The sequence below is a fragment of the Impatiens glandulifera genome, chromosome 1 (assembly GCF_907164915.1).
Source record: "Impatiens glandulifera chromosome 1, dImpGla2.1, whole genome shotgun sequence".
Lineage (NCBI taxonomy): Eukaryota > Viridiplantae > Streptophyta > Magnoliopsida > Ericales > Balsaminaceae > Impatiens > Impatiens glandulifera.
This window is the reverse complement of record NC_061862.1, coordinates 139,270,335-139,289,839: the sequence shown is the minus strand read 5'-3', so window position 1 is coordinate 139,289,839 and position 19,505 is coordinate 139,270,335. Positions and strand designations below refer to the sequence as shown.

The window sequence follows — 19,505 nt, the reverse complement described above, 5'->3', positions numbered from 1 at the left end:
CTTTTTAATATAATTTGAATATATATATATATATATATATATATATATATATATATATATATATATCATTTTATTTATAAAGATAGTTAAAATTATAAGAGGGATTTTTATTTAATTATATTTTAAAGTGAGGGTCTTATTATATATATTAAAATTGTAAATCTTCTTAAAAATAATTTAAAATAAACAATTAAATTAAAATCATTAGTTAATTTAGCTCTTACAAATGTTTCTTTTTGTATTTCTAAGTAATTCTAAAATAAACTGGTTGTCCTTGTATGGGTAATAAATATGGTATTCTTAAAGTTTCTCTTATCTTCTATTTTTGTTTTCAATAAACTAAACCAATTAAATTTTTATAAATATATCAAGTCCTCTACTCTAATTGAATCATCTGCCCCTACCATCTCTTTATCTCTCACACACACAACACACACAAAAAAGATATGTCTAATCGGATCATCACCGGCCGGCCATTAAGTCGATCAGAACAAAGTTGGTGCAAAGCAGTTTCATGTGGAACAGGCACAACAATTCTATCATTACTAGTATCAAAACCACCAAACTTATCTCATCTCCATAATGCCCTTCAAAAACTCCAAAATTCCCATCCTATCCTCTCCTCCAAAATCACCTACTCCACCGCCGCCGCCGCATTCTCTCTCATAATACCATCTACAATACCACTACCTCCCTTCAAACTAAACTCATTCTCTCCCCCATCTCCCAAAGACGACGTCGTTTCCCTCTCCCATCTCCACATAATCCTCGAACATGAAATGAATATCAACCCATGGTCAATTCCAAACCTCTCTTCTTCTTCAGGTGTTCCTGTTTTCTTTGGAAGTGTTTATGAGCTGCCGGAAGAGAAGTGGGTGGTGGTTTTCCGGCTTCATACGGTTGTTTGTGATCGGACGACGGCGGTGGGGGTTTTGAGGGAGTTAAAGGAGTTGATGAAGGAGATTGAAGAGAAAAATGGAGGGGTAGAAATGGGAAATAGTTGTTTTGGAAAGGTTAGTTTGGGAATTGAAGATTTGTTTCCTGTTGGTAAAGGGAAGAAAGGTATATGGGCTCATGGGATTGATATATTAGGCTATTCTGTTAATTCACTTAGATTTAGTAATTTAAAGTTTAAGGAGGTTTCTGGGCCAAGATGTTCTCAAATGGTGAGGTTACAACTCAGCATACAACAAACTTCGCAAATACTCATGGTATGTGTCAAAAAAATAAATAAAAAATTATATGAATAATTGATATTGCTTTTTCTTAATTAAACATCATTTTGACACTCTTATCTATCCCATAATTTAATTCATAACACAATAACTTAATTTTCACAAAATTCAGATGATTTAAATAACCAAGAACTTTAATTCTTTCATATTCAACTTTATGGTGACTAATTTTTTTATTCTAAATTTGAAATAGTTTACTTACTAATTCTTAAAAGTTTGTATGGTTAAATATATTTTTAATATTTTAATTTTCATTATTTTTAATATAATTTTTTTTATTTCAATGTTTTAATAATATACTTTTTTTAAATAATATAAACTTTTTTTTTGTTATACATTAATATTGTAAAATTAAAATAATAAATATTTATAACATTTCAATATATAATGAATTATTTTTAAATTTATTTTAAAATGATAATTTAATTATTATTTTTAACATGATAAAATATTTTATAATAAAACTTAAATATGTTAAATGACATTTTAAATTGAATATTTAAAATATTAACATAATAGATTAATATAATTTTTTGTTGTATTGATATTTTAAAATTATTAATTGTTCTTTTATATATATATATATATATATATATATATATATATATATAATATAAGAGGAGCTCATGGGTCATATTCTAATTTCCAAAATTTTAGACTATTTAATTTGTAGATCAATATGTGAATTCATATTGAAAATATAGCAATTACCTACATGTTATACAATTATAAGTTTAGGGGTCCAATTAACTCATATTTTTAAATTATTTATTTTTAAAAAATCATAGAATAAACACTGGGAAAATAAATAAATTATAAAGCATAACTTGGCCTGAGAAAATAAGAGCAAAATGAACATTAATTAAAATAAAGAGACAACTTATAATGTTTCTATTTATAGATCTGGATCTTGATGTAAATAATGTTTTAAATTAAATTCACAAGTTTATAAACATTTAAGTTTGAATTCACATTTGGATAAGAGATCTAAAAAAGGAAAAGAAATGTTGAATGTTGGGTGTCAATTAGGATTGCAAGTTGAGAGGAATAAAGCTACATGGAGCTTTATCAGCTGCTGGAGTGATGGCAGCACATTCCGATCAGCGAAACTCCGGCGATTCACTTGGTTATAAGCGACATATCGTTAGTAATAAATACGCTATTGTAACACTCACCGATTGTCGGTCCCAACTTGAACCACCCCTTTCAAGTCACAATTTTGGTAAATTAGTTATGACCATGATATTTTCTCAAGTTTCGAGCTAAATATCGTTTACAAAAATTTACACTTGTGGTTTTAGGATCTTATCATTCCGCTATTCTAAGTATGCATGTTGTGAAACGAGGAGAAACCGTGTGGGACTTGGCAGAAAGGATCTACACATCGTTTACGAATTCGAAACTCTCCAACAAGCACTTTACAGATATGTCCGACCTCAACTTTCTTATGTGTAAGGCCATGGAAAATCCTAGCCTGACACCACATTCGTCTTTGAGGACATCGTTGATGTGTGTTTTCGAGGAGACTGTGGAGGACGATTTGCAAAGCCAATTCGGATTAGAAGATTATATGGGATGTGCTTCGACTCATGGAGTCGGGCCATCAATTGCTGTATTTGACACTATAAGAGGCGGGATGTTGGATATTATGTTTGTTTATCCGTCGCCTCTACATTCGAGGGAACAAATGGGAATGATGGTGGAGGAAATGAAGAGGATTCTTTTGGAGGATAGAACTTAGAAGCAAGAAACGTTTAATGAGGAATTTGCTATTTTCTATTGAATTATTGTCAAATTTGTTTCTAGTAAACTATTAATAATTGGAATATGGAAAGGTATTTTTAAGGTTATCTAAATTAATGTTGTATTTATATTGAAGAAATCCAATAATTTATCATTTTTTCTCCATAGAAGATGGTAAGAATTTTATCTAGATTTGAATCATACTAAAATTTAAAAGAACAAAACTATACTAACTGAGTTACAAAGGCAAGTGTTTCTTCCTTTTATTTTATTCAGTACAACTAGACAATTTTGAACTTAATACAAAAATCACTGCCTTTGAAACAAATCATTACATTTTTTATTTATCATTTTGTTAGAAGTCTTTCTAAGTCAAAGAAATCATTTTGATTGAAGTCTTTATAAGTCATCTAAAATTCAATAAATTATTGATTGAGATGAACATTCAAATTATTGACATTGATTGATTAAACTTTAAACGTCAGTTTGAACTGTTATAAAATCAGTTTGATTTAAAATAGATTAACCATATATATCAATAACAATTCATGCATATTTTAATGTATATGAACAAATATAAATATTATATAGGATAATTTTCAAAACACAAATGTATTATTATTTTTTTATTAAACATACTAAATTTGAATTAACAGTTTTAAAATTAAATTGGTCTATTTCTAATATAAATATTTTTAATAATCTACCCATAAGTCCTTAAGTTTATTATATGATCTCATTATTATTAATTTAAATGTATTATGACATCAGTTATAATACATTATTAATTACTATCAGTTTGACGTTCTATTTTATTTTCGTCTTATTTAAATATTATTTTTTAAATATTTGACCGGTTTGAACGATTTAAACAATTTGAATAGCGTTTTGACAGACTAAATGTTTTAACTAAATATCGAGATATGTGTGAGTGTAGTAAAAAAACTGTAAAAAAATAAGTTTGAGTAGTTGAATTTAGTTTGATCCACTTCACACGTTTAGAATTCAACTAATAGGAAAATAATTATTAATGCTGTGGTCATGATACCCATACAAATAATTATTCCGAGCATGGGATGCCCATACAAATAAAAATTTGATGATCCAGAAAATTAAAATAATTATAAATTTTAATAAAAGTAAAGTATATGTACTAATTAAAATATTAATGACAGTAAGAGAGAGAAAGGACACACATTATATTATTATTGATAATATATGATTAATTAGATTATTAAATAATATGTTATGTATTCAAATTTTGGACTAGGGTGATCCCTATGCAATAAAATACCCTGTAGGTTTTGTAAAACTTATGAAATTCAAAATAAGGCACACTATGGACTATGTAGTATAGATTCAATATATATTTAATTATGTATTCAATGGATTTTTTCATTATAAGTTATTGAAGATAAGTATGATTGGAAACTATAATAATAAAATTAATTTTATTCAGAAAAGGATGAGAAATGATAGGGAGCATGACTTTGGGGGAGCGACTCGTACAACGAAAGTGACTTCATTGTTATACGAAAGTGACATCACTGTTATACGAAAGAGACCTCGTCCCTTTCGTATAACAACGAGGTCTTTTTTTAATAACAACGAAGTCACTTTTGTATAACAGTGATGTCACTTTCGCTGTACGAGTCGCTCCTCTAAAGTCGTGCTCTCAATTATTTTTCGAAAATGATATTATTGTCATATTTAAAATAAACATATTTTATTTGTGATTCGTCCTCTTCCTCCTCAATTTGGAACCAAGAAACCCTGCATATAATAATAAAAACTTTATTTGTGATTCCTCCTCTTCCTCCTCAATTTTCCTTGTCTCCATTTTCATACAGATTTTAGAGGATGCTTAATAACTTTCAATTTTGGAAGAAGAGCTTTATTGGACTCATATATATATTTATATATATATTTATATTTATATTTGAATTCTTGATTTACAAGACATAATAAATGGTTATTTTAATATCTCAATCAATATGAGTTTTCATTTTTTTACAATCGGGATATATAGTAGAATCTATACACTAATGTCTTTGCGTTAAATGAGAAGTTGTGATTTCAACACCTCAACCAACACAATTGTCATTTGTTGTTTTTTTTGTATCACAGGTATATCTGATAAAATTGATACACTTCGGTTCTTGCTTCACCAGATTTGGTGAACCGCAAATGGTGATTTCAATATCTCAACCAATAATAGGTAATTTTATCTTTTATTTTTTTATGCCTTGAGTTTAAACATCTATTTTATTCTCAATTCATGTCTTTGGTTTTGAATTCAGCATTTTCTTCTCTTTGCAAATTTTCTTCGAGAATTAAAGTTTCTTAGCATTTAGAAAGAAACAATATCGAGTCCAACCGGATATCTTTTATTTATCTTTTTTTCTTCTTTTTTTATTTGAAATGAGACAATTAGTTTCCATTTGAGATATTCTTCAAAATGATGATCTCCTCCTTACTATTACGTGTCTCTTAATATCATCATTGTTATCGTCATTTTCTTTTTGATTTTTAGAGGGTCAAAGATTGTATTTTTTTTCTCTCAACTTCAAACGAAGGAGATTTTTTTAAAATGAGACTCAACATAATATTAGGCTTCTTTGTGAGTTCGATGTTCGATGACACTCGAGAAAAGGCTCTCGCGTTATATCCTCCATGCTCGTTAAAAAATGGTTTTATTTCACAAAATTTTGACAATTTTTGGAAAAACTGAATTTTTACGTTTTATTTATCCAATTATTTTTTTTTTAATTCTAGACATGTATCATGTTTTGACGTATTAAATTTTAAAATATTAAATAAATTTCGATACCTGCTATTGACGTCGAAAATTATAAAAAAAAGGTACTTGAAAAATATCAATTAAAGGTATTAGAATTAAAAACAAATCCAAACGAGTTTTAAAATTTATTTTTGAATATGTAAACCAATTTTATGTTTTTTTTCATTTTTTAAAACTAATTTAAAGTCTTTAAATGTTAAAAAAAACATTTAAAATTTAAAAGCTAGAAATGAATAGGCCCTAAGCGGATTGAACCGGCGCTAAGTGGACCATCGGTTTGAGAGAGCGTTAGGCCGGATCAGACGCGGTTTGGGTCGAGGTCAATGCGGTCTAGTCGCTGGAAATCTGAGTTTTTCTTATTTAGCTTGATTAATCCAAATTGTTTTTTACTGAAAGTTTATAGATGATCTTAAAATGAATTTCAAATCAAGGAATCAAAGGATAGTACACTATTGAAGAACATATAAACACCAATGTGTAAATTTTAATTTTGATTCATAACATGTATTATATCATTAATTATGACTTATAATGAGTCGGAGAACAGTCTTAAGATCTTGTTGAAGCTTTTAGATGGATCACAACCGAGTTTGAAAGCTCTGTACAAAATTTATTTTTAAACTTAAAAGCTTAAAAATTTGAATAGAGGATTTTCTAAAGAACTTGTGTCAAGACTTGGTTTTTTTCTTAGTCTTTGTCTTGGACACGAGATATTATTTATAGGCCCTGGTTAATCTTTTTATTTGATAGAATTTTGCTAAAAGTAGCTTAATGGCTTTTATCTTCAAGATTCTATCAACAATGGGCATCTTGCGTGCCTAGCGTTAGTCCATTGTCTAGAGCTTCTGTTTGGCCTTGCTGGTTACATTGGTTACGCGTTTTAGCTCCGCGTTTGGTCTCGTTTGACCCTCTCTTCTTCGTCTTTTTATAAATATGGTTTATTTGTAAAAATACACCAAATTAATTAATAGATAAAATTTAGATTTAGTCTATTTTATTTATTCTGTGTGTGTTTAGAGCCTTATTTTAATTATTTTGGGATTCAAATTACTACAGTATACTTTCCAAAATAATTATTTAATTTATTTGAGTAATTTTAAATTAATTTGAGATTAATTAATATAATATTTATTTTAAATAATTATTTAATTTAATTTTGACATTTATTTTAATTAATTTGGGAATAATGAGTATAATATTTAACCCAAATAATTATTTAATTTATTTTAGGTCTTTATTTTAATTATTAAAGTGTGAGGTTACAAGATGAGAGGTTGTTTATATTGTGGTTGGTTTTCTGAAGTGGGAGTTAAGATGTCAAAATAATGATATGAGAGATGGTTGGGGTGAAAGATGCTCAAAGTGAGGTATCGAGATTAGTTATACGAGAGATCCATTAAAAAAAGAATATGGTAGTTTAATATATGAATGAGATGATTGGTTGACCGACATATATAAGTGAAGTCACAAGATTATAGATTGATTGAATTTTGGTTGGTTTGCCGAAATGAGGGTAAAAAGAGGTCGCGGTAATATGATATGAGATTGTTGAAGTACAAAATACTCGAATGATGTTAGGAGATTAGTAATGACAGCTCTATTGAAGAATAAAGAACATTGGTGTTTAAATATGTGAATGAGATTGTTGGTTGACCGAAAAGTGAGGGTAAAAAGTCGATAATTATGAGATGGTTAGTTTGTCAAAAGTGAGGATAAAAAATGTTTGATAGAGATGGTTATGAACAGAAGTGGTCATGAGATTAGTAATTGAGAGGTCCATTAGTTAACAAAATATATTAGTTAAATGAAGTTTTTGGTTGACCAAGAAATAAGGGATAGGACGTCGAGGTGGAAGATGTCGGTGAGCTGATGAGAAAAAAAATGAAAAAAATGTCTTTTTATCAAATTTGTTATCATTTTTTCTATTTTGATGAATAACGAAAACAACAATGAATGAGAGGTGAAAAACAACCACATATTAACTCAACCACTATTATTTATTTTTTAAATAAAATAAAAAATAAATGTTTTTATCTATATATAGAAAAAAAAGTATACAATTAAGGCATTATTAATTAATTCCTTAATTTCACCATCATTGGTAGATTCATTGATGCATTTATATCCACTTACAAATCATATATTTTTTAGGTAATTTGTCTTTAAATAACATAAAATATATAAGAGAAAAATGTTACAAATAAATCAAATAAAATATAATATACGAAGAACGAAATCACTCAAATATCTAAGGCATGTGTTATACGCTACTTTATATGGCCATATTTTTGTCTACAATCAACCATTTACAATCAACCATTTTGAGTATATGACTCACCATTGAAAAGACTGTTAGCTTTCTTTTGACACTGAGTAGGATTTTCAATTAGACCTACAGCCCATGTGAGGTCGCCCTTACTAAAATGTATTCGAAATTAGCAGCTTGCATTTAATTGATGATTAAGGGATCTACAGTCTATCTTCTTTAACGATTTTGTTATTAAAATTGTAGCCCTTGAACATACATTTCCAATTGTACCAATACTAGCTAGTTCACTACCCCTTTAGCGAAGAATGCAAAAATCAAGTCAAATTCATTCATTGACGAATGACATGCAACGTGTTCGGTCTTTAATAAAGGTTACAACTTCAAAGTTGTGTATTATGATTTGGGCTTTCCAAATCATCCAAGAAAAGCCTAATTGGTTAAGAGACTAGGCTCAATTTAGTCTTTTATCAAAAAGTCCATCCAAACTTAAAATTACAAATTCATCCTCCTCACTTAGTATATATTGGGAAATTTAGTTCCAAGTGTACTTACTGATCCCCTAACTACAGAAATTGTAAGAGTGAGACCATATAACAACTTTAGAGCAATCCTAGATGCCATCCAAGGAAGAGTTTCTCTCTGTCGAGAATAACTCCGATCAAGAGCCCTTTCTTCTCATTATCTACATCCAATCTACACATACATCATTCTTAGGTAACATCCCATAGGTTTGTGAAGCTATCAAACCATTGTACATTCATTTGGTGAATTGAATTTGAGTGTTGTTGAATAAACTTAAATTAATAAGGTATTTTTTTTTTGTTGATAATATTCCTAGAGTAATAATAAGGGGTGAGTGAGATAACCAAGAGTTTTGAGTGGAAACTATTTAATATACAGAATAATTTATTTTGTTATTTGAAGAGTCAAGCATATGAAGAGTCTATTCTTTCTTATAAAAAGTTGTAAAATCCATTTGAGATGAATAATAAGAAAGATATATTTTGGTATCTTGTTATCAACAAATTGGTATCAGAGCTATTGTGTGTGAGGTGAGCGTGAGAAAACCTGTTAGTATCAAAAGAGAACGCCGCGGTGTGCGCTGGCCGAGAGAGAAAAACAAGAGCGATCGAGAGCCTTGTGAGGTGTGTGTGTTGAGTGTAAACACTTGAGAGGAATGGCAGGTCTAACTAATGGCATCCCGCTACCCAAGTTGACAAAAGGCGTCAACTACGACAACTGGAAGGTGCAGATGAAGGCCCTTTTCGGTTCCCAAGATAACTGGGATGTGGTCGAGACTGGGTATGAGGATCCGGAGAACACATATGGGTATTCAAATGCCCAGTTGAACGTGTTGAAGGTCGTTCGAGCTAAAGATAGGGCAGCTCTATATCTACTATACCGATCTGTCGACGAATCTGGTTTTGAAAAGATAGCTGATGCAAAATCTTCCAAAGTGACATGGGATACACTCGAAATAGAAAACAAAGGAGACGAACGGGTGAAGCAAGTCCGGCTTAAAACCCTAAGGGGCGATCTGGAAAACATGAGGATGAAAGAGTCTGAAAGCGTATCTGAGTTCATTACTCGAGTGGAAACCATGGTGAACAAACTAAATCGGAATGGTAAGAGTCTTTCATCAAACCGAGTTGTTGAAAATATTCTGAGGTCATTGACAGATAGTTTCGAAAATATTGTGTGCGCAATAGAGGAATCTAAGGATCTATCAACGCTCACCATTGAAGAGCTTGCTGGGTCCTTGGAAGCGCATGAGTAGAGAAGGAAAAACAAGAAGGGGGAGTCTCTTGAACAGGCTCTCCAGGCGAAGGCGACAATAAAAGAGGAGAATATGCTTTATGCTCAGAGTACCAGAGGCAGAGGAAGAGGCAGAAGCCTAGGTGGTAGAGGAAGAGGAGGACAAGGAGGTGAGCAAGTCGGCCAACAGAACTGGCATGACAGAGGTCAAGCTCGGGGTGGCCGGACAAACATAAATAATAATATTGAGTGTTATAATTGTGGAAAGAATGGGCATGTTGCCAAGGATTATTACTCGATAAAATTCTACTATTGCAGAAAGCTGGGTCATATTTCAAAAGATTGTAGATCCGAGAGAAAAAGGAGGAACCAACAAACTTCTTTGCTGAGAAAGAAGATGAAGGGTTGTTTCTGGTGACAAAAATTCCAGAAACTGAGATCAAACAAAGTTGTTCTGATAACTCATTTTGGTACTTGGATACTGGCGCAAGTAACCACATGTGCGACGACGAGAGCTTATTCAAAATACTCTCAAAGGTGGAGTCCGGATCTATTTTTTTCGGCGATGCTTCAAAAGTAGCCGTCAAAGGTCGAGGAACGATCAGGTATCAGCAAAAAAATGGGGGAATCAGATAAATCAGAGATGTTTATTACGTACCTGATCTCAAAATCAACATACTGAACATGGGACAGTTGATGGAGAAATGGTACTCGGCTATAATGAAGGACCGATAACTGCAGCTGAAGGATAAACTTGGGAGACTCATTGCCCAGGTAGAAATGAAGAAAAATCGTATTTACAAACTTGAGCTTAAGATAGTTCAAGATAAATTTATGCAACTTGATCTAGAGGATGAGGCCATGAAGTGGCATTATCGGTTCGGTCATCTTCACTTTGGGGGGTTGAACGAGCTGGTGAAAAGGAGATGGTGCTTGGACTGCCTAACATTATATTCGAAAAGAGGTTCTGTGAAGAATGTGTGATCGGGAAACAAGCGAGGACTTCTTTTCCAAGTAGTTCTGAATACAGAGCAAATGAGCAACTCAGACTGATTCACACTGATTTATGTGGGCCAATAACTCCAGAATCATTTAGTGGTAAAAGATACTTCCTTTCTTTAATTGATGATTTTTCAAGAAAGATGTGAGTTTATTTTCTGAAGGAGAAGTCAGAAGTGTTTGAAAACTTCAAGAAATTTAAAGTGATGGTGGAGAAAGAAACAAACAAAGTTATCAAAGCAGTCCGATCTGACAGAGGAGGTAAGTTCACTTCTAACGAGTTCAACAAATACTGCGAGGAACATGGAATCAAGCGTTTCTTGACTGCTCCATATTCTCCGCATCAAAACGGTGTAGTAGAACGAAAGAATCGAACTATACTCGATATGGTTCGATCTATGTTGAAAGGAAAGAATAGGCCGAAACAGATTTGGGCAGAGGCAGTGCTGTGCGCAGTCTATGTGCAAAATAGATGTCCACATGCCAAGCTAGGAGAGAAGACGCCTCAAGAGATTTGGAGTGGTATGAAGCCGAGTGTCTTTCATCTCTAGGTATTCGGTAGTGTGGCCTATGGGCAAGTACCAAGTCAGCACATGACAAAGTTAGAAGATCGAAGCAAGAAGTACATATTTATCGGGTATGATGAAAAATCTAAGGCATATAAATTGTTTGATCTTATTAATAAGAAATTGGTGGTGAGTCGAGATGTTCATTCGGAGGAATCAATGACATGGAACTGGAGTAACCCGATTGAGGAAGAAACTAATTCAGAGGCTGTTATGCCTCCGATATCAACAACCACCAAGCTTTTAGAAGATGAATCCGAGCCTCTACAGCCCATAATGAGAAGTCTACGGGAGATATATGACACTATAAATGAAGTCCACATTGTATGTCTTCTCGCCGACTCAGAAGATTTGAATTTTGAGAAAGCTGTACAAGACGAGAAATGGAGATCGGATATGGATGAAGAAATTGGGGCAATTGAACGCAATAAAACCTAGGAGCTAACCGACCTTCCTGAAGGAACTCGACCCATTGGAGTAAAATAGGTGTACAAAAAAAAGATGAATGTCGAAGGAGAGGTTGAGCGTTATAAGGCTCGACTTGTGGTGAAGGGCTATAGACAAAAGAAGGGAATCGATTATGATGAAGTCTTTGCTCTTGTCACAAGAATGGAGTCAATCCGACTTCTGATCTCGTTAGCTGCTCAAAATCAATGGCCGATTCTACAGATGGATGTGAAATTAGCCTTTCTAAATGGAGTGCTAAAGGAGGAGGTGTACGTCGAGCAACCACTTGGGTATATGAAGAGATGTGATGAGAATAAGGTGTTAAGATTGAGAAAAGCCCTCTATGGGATGAAGCAGACTCCTCGTGCTTGGAATGAGATAATTGACGAGTATTTCAAGAAAAACGGGTACCAGCAATGTCCGTACGAGCATGCCTTGTACACAAAGAAATTAGAAAATGATATGATGGTAGTCGCTCTCTATGTCGACGACCTCATATTCACCGGAAGCAACACAAAACTGATTGAGGAGTTCAAGGAGGTAATGAAGAAGGAGTTCAAGATGACAGACTTATGTTTGATGAAATAATTTCTTGGCCTAGAAGTGAAGCAGTCGGAGGAAAGGATTTTTATATCCCAAGAGAGGTATGCGCTTGAAATTTTAAAGAAGTTTAAAATGGAGGACTGCAACCCAGTTTCAACTCCAATGGAACCAGGTACTAAACTCTCAAAGTTTGATGGAGGAGAACGAGCTGATGCTGGGAGATATCGAAGTTTAGTCGGAAGTCTAAGGTATCTTACAAGCACGAGACCCGACCTAATGTTGAGTGTTGGGATAACAAGCAGATTCATGGAGGATCCAAGCTATACACATTGGAAGGCCTTGAAGAGAATTCTAAGATATGTTCGAGGAACTCTTTCACTTGGTATTTTTTATTCAAAATCAGATAACTACCAATTAGTGGGTTACTCTGATAGTGATTGGTGTGGTGATGTTGATGACCAGAAAAGTACTCTGGGTTATGTATTCCTACTCGGAAATACGGTTTTTACTTGGTTGTCAAAGAAGTAGCCTATTGTAACTCTGTCGACCTGCGAGGCAGAGTATGTGGCGGCCTCTTGGAGTGTGTGTCATGCAGTATGGCTTTCAAATTTACTAAAGCATTTGGGAGTGATCTGAGATGAAGGGACTGTGATTCGAGTTGATAACAAGTCGGCGATCGAGTTGACAAAGAATCCAGTTAATCACGGAAGGAGTAAGCACATTGACGTACGATTTCATTTCATTCGAGAACAAGTCAAAGAAGGAAATGTTGAGTTGGAGAATGTTGAAAGTCGAGCTCAAGCCGCTAACATATTCACCAAGCCATTACCGACCACACTGCTGGAGAGTTGTAAAAGGCTAATTGGAATGAGAGATGGGAAGAATATTTAAGTTTACGGGAAAAATTTGTTGAATAAACTTAAATTAATAAGGTATTTTGTTTTTTTTGTTGATAATATTCCTAGAGTAATAATAAGGGGGAGTGGGATAACCAAAAGTTTTGAGTGGAAGCTATTTAATATACAGAATAATTTATTTTGTTATTTGAAGAGTCAAGCATATGAAGAGTCTATGCTTTCTTATAAAAAGTTGTAAAATTCATTTGAGATAATAATAAGAAAGATATATTTTGTCATCTTGTCTTGTTATCAACTAGTGTTGCCTATTTTGAGTAATTGATTCTAATTCTTGTTGATTCTTTGTTGAATTATATATTGATTATTGTTGGTTAAATATTTGTTGATAGTCAATGACATAGTATGATAGACCAAAAAAGAACAAACTAATAGTTGAATACTTGAATTTTCTGGTGAAGAAAAAGGGGAAAATATTGGGCCGCCTTGTTCTAAGCTCTTCGGCTCAAGAACAACATATATACCAATCTCTTCCCAAAGTGATTTACATCCTTTATAGCTTCCTTCTGAGTCCAATCTGAAGGCCAATGATGCTATATTCGAGTTTTTAAAATTCGCCGAAGAATTTCTTCCATTACTGTTCAATTTTTTTTAAAAGAACCCTCATGAAGAAGATGAAGTGTAGGTCCTCCAACTTTCGGCGATGTTTAATTGGTCATCTTAACTCTCTAGGTCAATTAATTAGGCTCTCGAATTTCAGAAACTTTTAATTTCAGCCCCAAAGTTTCAATTTCAATTTTTTTTTTTAAATATAAGGTCCCATTTGGTTTCCTTCTCCCACAAATGACCAACAAAAATTGATTCTTTAGAAAATTTCCAAAACTAAACTCCAAAAATCACAAAATGAAATCTGTAGCATTTTGAAATTATTCTTGATATCCATAAAAAAAAAATCAAAAAATTTAGGACATATTTGGAAAAAAAATGCTTAATTTTCTCGGTGCCGTATCTAGAGTTCTATAACTCAGAAAATTTCAAACAATATTCCATCATGCTCCAAAAATATTCTTAATCTCGATACAAAATTTTATAATTTTAAAAATACTTTTCGAAAAACATTCGTTTTTGCAGTTTCATATATGGAGTTCCATAATTCCGAAAAATTTGACGAAACTTCCAGGACACTTGTAATATTATTTTCTATCACCAAATGCAAACAAATAATACAACTAGCAAATTGAGAACAATTCATTCTTTGGTTTGCAGTCTTATTCTTTATCAGGAAACGTCATTGACTCTTTTATTTTAATCTTGTCTAATCTTAATAAACCTCTAGACTTACTTCTAGGAAAGAAATAAGGCTAACCATTTTAAACATAAGTTACAATACTCACAATAGTAAAAGAGTTATGAACTCATAACACAAGTATAACAATCATTCACCAAATTTAATAACCAACTATTTTGGAGTAGAGACTGTTCGTTTAGGACAGGCGTGTGGGCCATAGCGTCGCGACTTTTACCCACACATAATCAAGCATTGAACCCTTAAAATAAATACTCTAATTTTTTTTCCCTTAGTTTCTTTAAGAAGCAAATTAAAGTGGCAACTCTCAAGTCAATTAGATTGATTTGTCCAAACAAACGATCGATGAAAACATGTACTGGTCAATTTAAAAGGTTCATGCTAGAGAACTTTATTTTCAATTCGTCGTCTCATCATTTTACCGAGATTCGAGAAAAGATAAGATAAAGGGTTCTCTAGCAAAACCTAGACAATCAAATCTAAAACATTTTTCTTTAAAAGCAGCACCCAGGTTGAACCTACCATCCAAAATTACTCGTCACATCCACTCGCCCTTAAAGACGGGCCTTCCAAAAAAAACCAAAATATAAAGAAGATGTTTTCTAACTAGAGCTGAATTAAACGCGTACAAATTTATTTATTAATCTAAAAGTTGTCATTTATAGACTCTTAGCATTTCATTTTATCTCTTGACATTCAACTTTATTCATTATCATACAAATTTTACTAGAAATTTACATTTGAATTTAGTGTGAATTTATATTTATTTTGATTAAATTTTATTAAATTTATTTACCCAAATTTTCATTTAATTTAATTCTCACATATATATTCAAATTAATCACACCTATCGATCCGGAAATCAATACACTTTAAAATTAAGCATTATATATATATATATATATATATATATTATATATATATATATATATATATTATATATATATATATTATATATATATATATATTATATATATATATATATTATATATATATATATATATATTCCAACACTAATTTAGCTGGTCCACTCGTATAAATTCTAAAACAAAATATATTCAGAAAATCTAGTCCACTATAAAATATTACAAAAATCTTTAAAACATACCAATTGTTATTCACAATAATATTGATTCTTTATGTCTACTTTTTCTTTTTAACTTCTTATATTTTTGACAAACTTGTATATTTTACCATTATATACCCAACATGTTTAGTACCACATGTCTTTGGAGATTGGTTCAACATGGATCAGGTTCGGTAATGGGTTTTTTAAAAATTAAAAGAAAGAAAAATTGAATAATGGATAATGATTTTGAAGAGATAATAATTATTTTTAGTAAAAAGATTTAAAGGGTATATTAAAAAATAAAAAATAGTAATAATTTAAAATAATAGGTATTTTAGTATTTTGGATAATAAATTAAGTGATGTGATTAATAAGAGTGGGTGAAATAATGAATGTTCAATATGTAAAACTAATATTGAACAAGGCAATGAAGTTTTTAATTTTGTTTTAATTCTCTCTCCATCACATTCACATACAGGGGAACTTGGGATCTATGCAGATTTAATTTTGGGCTTTAAAAATAGTAATTATTTATTTTTTTCTAATTTTAATAAAATAAATTAAAATATAGATAGTTAATATATTATAATACGGAAATAAGAGATTAAAAAAAAGATAAACATGTTATATATATTTAATATTAAATGAGAAAAAAAAAATCAAAACAAAATTAATAAAATTAATAACATAATAATATTAAATATTAAAAAAAATGCCTAGAAAGGTAGGACCTATGCAACTTACCTAGACCGGCCTAATCACATCACAAATATTCTAATTAGAAAATTCTTTAATTTATTAACTAAAATGTTTTTACTTTATTTTATTAAATTTATATTTTAAATAAAAAAATATTTAAAATAAATTATAAGAATCCACTAGTTATAAGAGATAAACATTACACCATTTTATTTTTAAATTATTCAAATAGAAAAAAAAAAAGTTCTCAAACCAAAAGTCAAATAAATATATATTGATGTTTTTGGACAATAATTCCTACGTCATAAGAATCCATGAGTTATAAGAGAAAATCACATTACATCATTTTGTTTTTAATATTCAAATAAAATAAATAAATACTCAACACAAATTAAAGAAGTTCCCAATCCTAAAGACAAATAAATTTTGTTTGGACAATAATTCCATTATGAAAGTGTCACATGTATCAAAAGAAAAAAATTAACAAATGAGAAAAATGATACTTTATTTTTGTGTATAGGTGTCACTTTATGAGTGTGATACAGGTAGTGTCTGTACTTGTAACATCGAATTAACCGAATTTGAGACCTATACAAATTTAATTTTGGACCCCTAAAATAGTAAATATTTTTTTTCTTTTTAATTTTAATAAAATAAACTGAAATATAGATAGTTAATATATTATAATACTTAGAGATTAAAAAGAAGATAAAAATGTTATATATATTTAATATTAAATGAGAAAAAAAATAAAAAAAATAAAATAAAATTAATAACATAATAATATTAAATATTAAAAAAAAGGGGCATATAAAGGTAGATGCAACTACATATGTTGCTTAGCCCCTGATCACATCACAAACATTCTAATTAGAAAATTATTTAATTTATTAATTAAAATGATTTTACTATATTTTATTAAATTTATATTTAAAATAAAAAAATATTTTAAAAAATTATAAAGATCCACTAGTTATAAGAGATAAACAATACACCATTTTATTTAAAAAAAATAGAAAAAAGAAAAAGTTTCAAACCAAAAGTCAAATAAATATATATTGATGTTTGGACAATAATTCCTACGTCATAAGAATCCACTAATTAGAAGAGAAAATCACATTACATCATTTTGTTTTTAATATTCAAATAAAATAAATAAATACTCAACACAAATCAAAGAAGTTCCCAAACCGAAAGACAAATAAATTTTGTTTGGACAATAATTCCAACATCATTGTAGAGTTATGCAAGAGTGATTAAAATTTATTTGTTAACAGTTTGTTGATCTTGTTTTTTTCTTATTTTGAGATATTGTTTTTTTTAAGAATTATAAAAAAAAACACATATTGTTTAATAAAATTAAAATAAAAGTATTTTAATATGTTAATTAATGAAATTATTGTTTTGATAGTATTTTAATATGATAAAGATAGAATTTATAAAACTATAAAAAATAAAACCAGGTCAGCAATCTTATTTGAGGGCACAAGGATAGATCGTAATGTTCATTAGATGTGAAATTGAATCAACGGCTGAGATGGATTTGAATGCGCTTAAATACTTTCACCATTCCTACAACCCTGTATGCTTGTCCGCCGCCGTTACCTAAGCCATGAAAAGACGTATAGACGGTTTGCCTGAGTGCTTGATTCTTGAGTGTCTTGCTCGTCTTCACCTCAAGGACTTACCTGCCGCATCCCGAGTATGTCGTAGGTGGCTTCATCTGATCAAATCTCGTCATTTCTACTCCCTCAGGAAACAACTCGGATGTACGAATCAGGTGGCTTGCTTGCTCCAGCACATGCCTCCAACAAACTCCCTTAATATCAAATATGTAATCAACATGTTTGACCCGATGGATCGGGAGTGGAACCGACTCCCTCCGATCCCTGATCTCACAAAGGAACATACTTGGCAAACTTGGATTGCTAGCTCAGAAGGGAAACTCGTCGTTTTTTGCGGTAGCGATACTCTCCCAATGGAGTCTGTGATTGTATTCGTGTTGGATTTTGCGACTCAACGGTGGAGAAAAGGCAAAGACATGCCTTTAGTTAGTAGTTCAAGGTTTTCCACCGTGTCTTCCCCCCAGTGCCAACGAATATTCATCAGCGGTGACCACCGCCAGAAGGTGGATGCGCCTTGGGACTATGTTTGGGAGTATGATGTGTTGAAGGAGGAGTGGACCGTGTTGTATCAGATCAGAAGTTTCAAGATCCGAGGGCTGCGGATAATTGGAGAGGAGTTATGGGTTATAATTGGACACAAACACATAGGAAAATGGACAATGCCTGAAGGACATGGTGCAGTTGTGTACCATCTTCGAACTAACAAATGGAGGGAAGTTACATTGACTTTGGGAAGAGTTAATAACTTATTGAGTAGTCGCCACAACTCTGACTTGAAATTGTATAAGTTGATGAAAAAGTTGTATCGGAATGAGTTCGATGTCATGAAAAACTGTTGTAGTAGACTCCAATTGGGTAAACAAAGTTTACTAATGACCACATGCGGTAACAATGGTGGGAAGGAATTATTTTGTATGCAGGATCAAGAAGGTAAATTTGATAAAATGGAGCCCCCTAGTATTGAGTTTTCTGGATATGTGGAATCAAGTTATTGTATTGAACTCTAAATTTTGTAAAACTCCATACTATGTAAGAAGATGATCATATTTAGTGATGAAATGAAACTTTATTATATTAAAAAGTGTGAATAATTTCATAACATAGTTCATTGGCTTGGCTTGGCCTGATAAGAGTATTTACATAATATGAGTGGCCTAATTAGGCAACTGTTTTCATATCTTAGTTGTTTTTGCATTTAACTAGTGAGATTATATGAGGGCAATAAAATAGAAACTAGCAGAGTCGGTCCTAAATTTTGGGCTGCTTCAGCCCAAAAAAACGTGATTTTTTATAGTTAAAAAAATGGTGATAGTGAATTAGAACCATAACTAAATAATAATCTTATATTTTTATTACAATCCATTAAACTAAATCTTTTTATATTTAAAGAAATACAAGAAATATCTTCTTTATTTTATTAAATGGGCTACCCTAGTTCAGAGTTTATTGGGTTTACCTCGGCCCATTAATGGGGTTGCACACACTTTTTTTTTTCCTTCAACTTTTCCTCAAATGGTCACACATTAACCTTAGTTGCCATGTCATTGTTATCCAATCATATATATAATTCCTATATATACACATAGGAAAATGGA

The 19,505-nt window shown here is 31.2% G+C and overlaps 3 protein-coding genes across 3 annotated transcripts; all 3 read left to right on the top strand.

Annotated features, from left to right (window-relative positions):
• Positions 1-446: 446 nt before the first annotated feature.
• On the top strand, positions 447-2,976 carry LOC124945285. The gene is made up of 3 exons (XM_047485690.1): positions 447-1,211; positions 2,265-2,457; positions 2,537-2,976. The coding sequence occupies exons 1-3, from the start codon at positions 447-449 to the stop codon at positions 2,974-2,976; spliced, it is 1,398 nt and encodes a 465-aa protein (XP_047341646.1).
• A 6,920-nt stretch (positions 2,977-9,896) lies between these two features.
• Positions 9,897-10,220, top strand: LOC124945277 (zinc finger CCHC domain-containing protein 13-like). The gene has a single exon (XM_047485680.1). The coding sequence runs from the start codon at positions 9,897-9,899 to the stop codon at positions 10,218-10,220; it is 324 nt and encodes a 107-aa protein (XP_047341636.1).
• A 7,677-nt stretch (positions 10,221-17,897) lies between these two features.
• LOC124945256 (F-box/kelch-repeat protein At1g55270-like) lies at positions 17,898-18,917 on the top strand. Its single transcript, XM_047485658.1, has one exon. The coding sequence runs from the start codon at positions 17,898-17,900 to the stop codon at positions 18,915-18,917; it is 1,020 nt and encodes a 339-aa protein (XP_047341614.1).
• Positions 18,918-19,505: the final 588 nt, after the last annotated feature.

Bases quoted from the DNA above. Each gene is read 5' to 3' on its own strand.
- LOC124945285 (XM_047485690.1), top strand. From the start codon at position 447: ATGTCTAATCGGATCATCACCGGCCGGCCATTAAGTCGATCAGAACAA. The intron at 1,212-2,264 runs GTATGTGTCAAA...GGTGTCAATTAG, and splicing joins AAACTTCGCAAATACTCATG to GATTGCAAGTTGAGAGGAAT. The intron at 2,458-2,536 runs GTAAATTAGTTA...TTGTGGTTTTAG, and splicing joins CCTTTCAAGTCACAATTTTG to GATCTTATCATTCCGCTATT.
- LOC124945277 (XM_047485680.1), top strand. From the start codon at position 9,897: ATGCTTTATGCTCAGAGTACCAGAGGCAGAGGAAGAGGCAGAAGCCTA.
- LOC124945256 (XM_047485658.1), top strand. From the start codon at position 17,898: ATGAAAAGACGTATAGACGGTTTGCCTGAGTGCTTGATTCTTGAGTGT.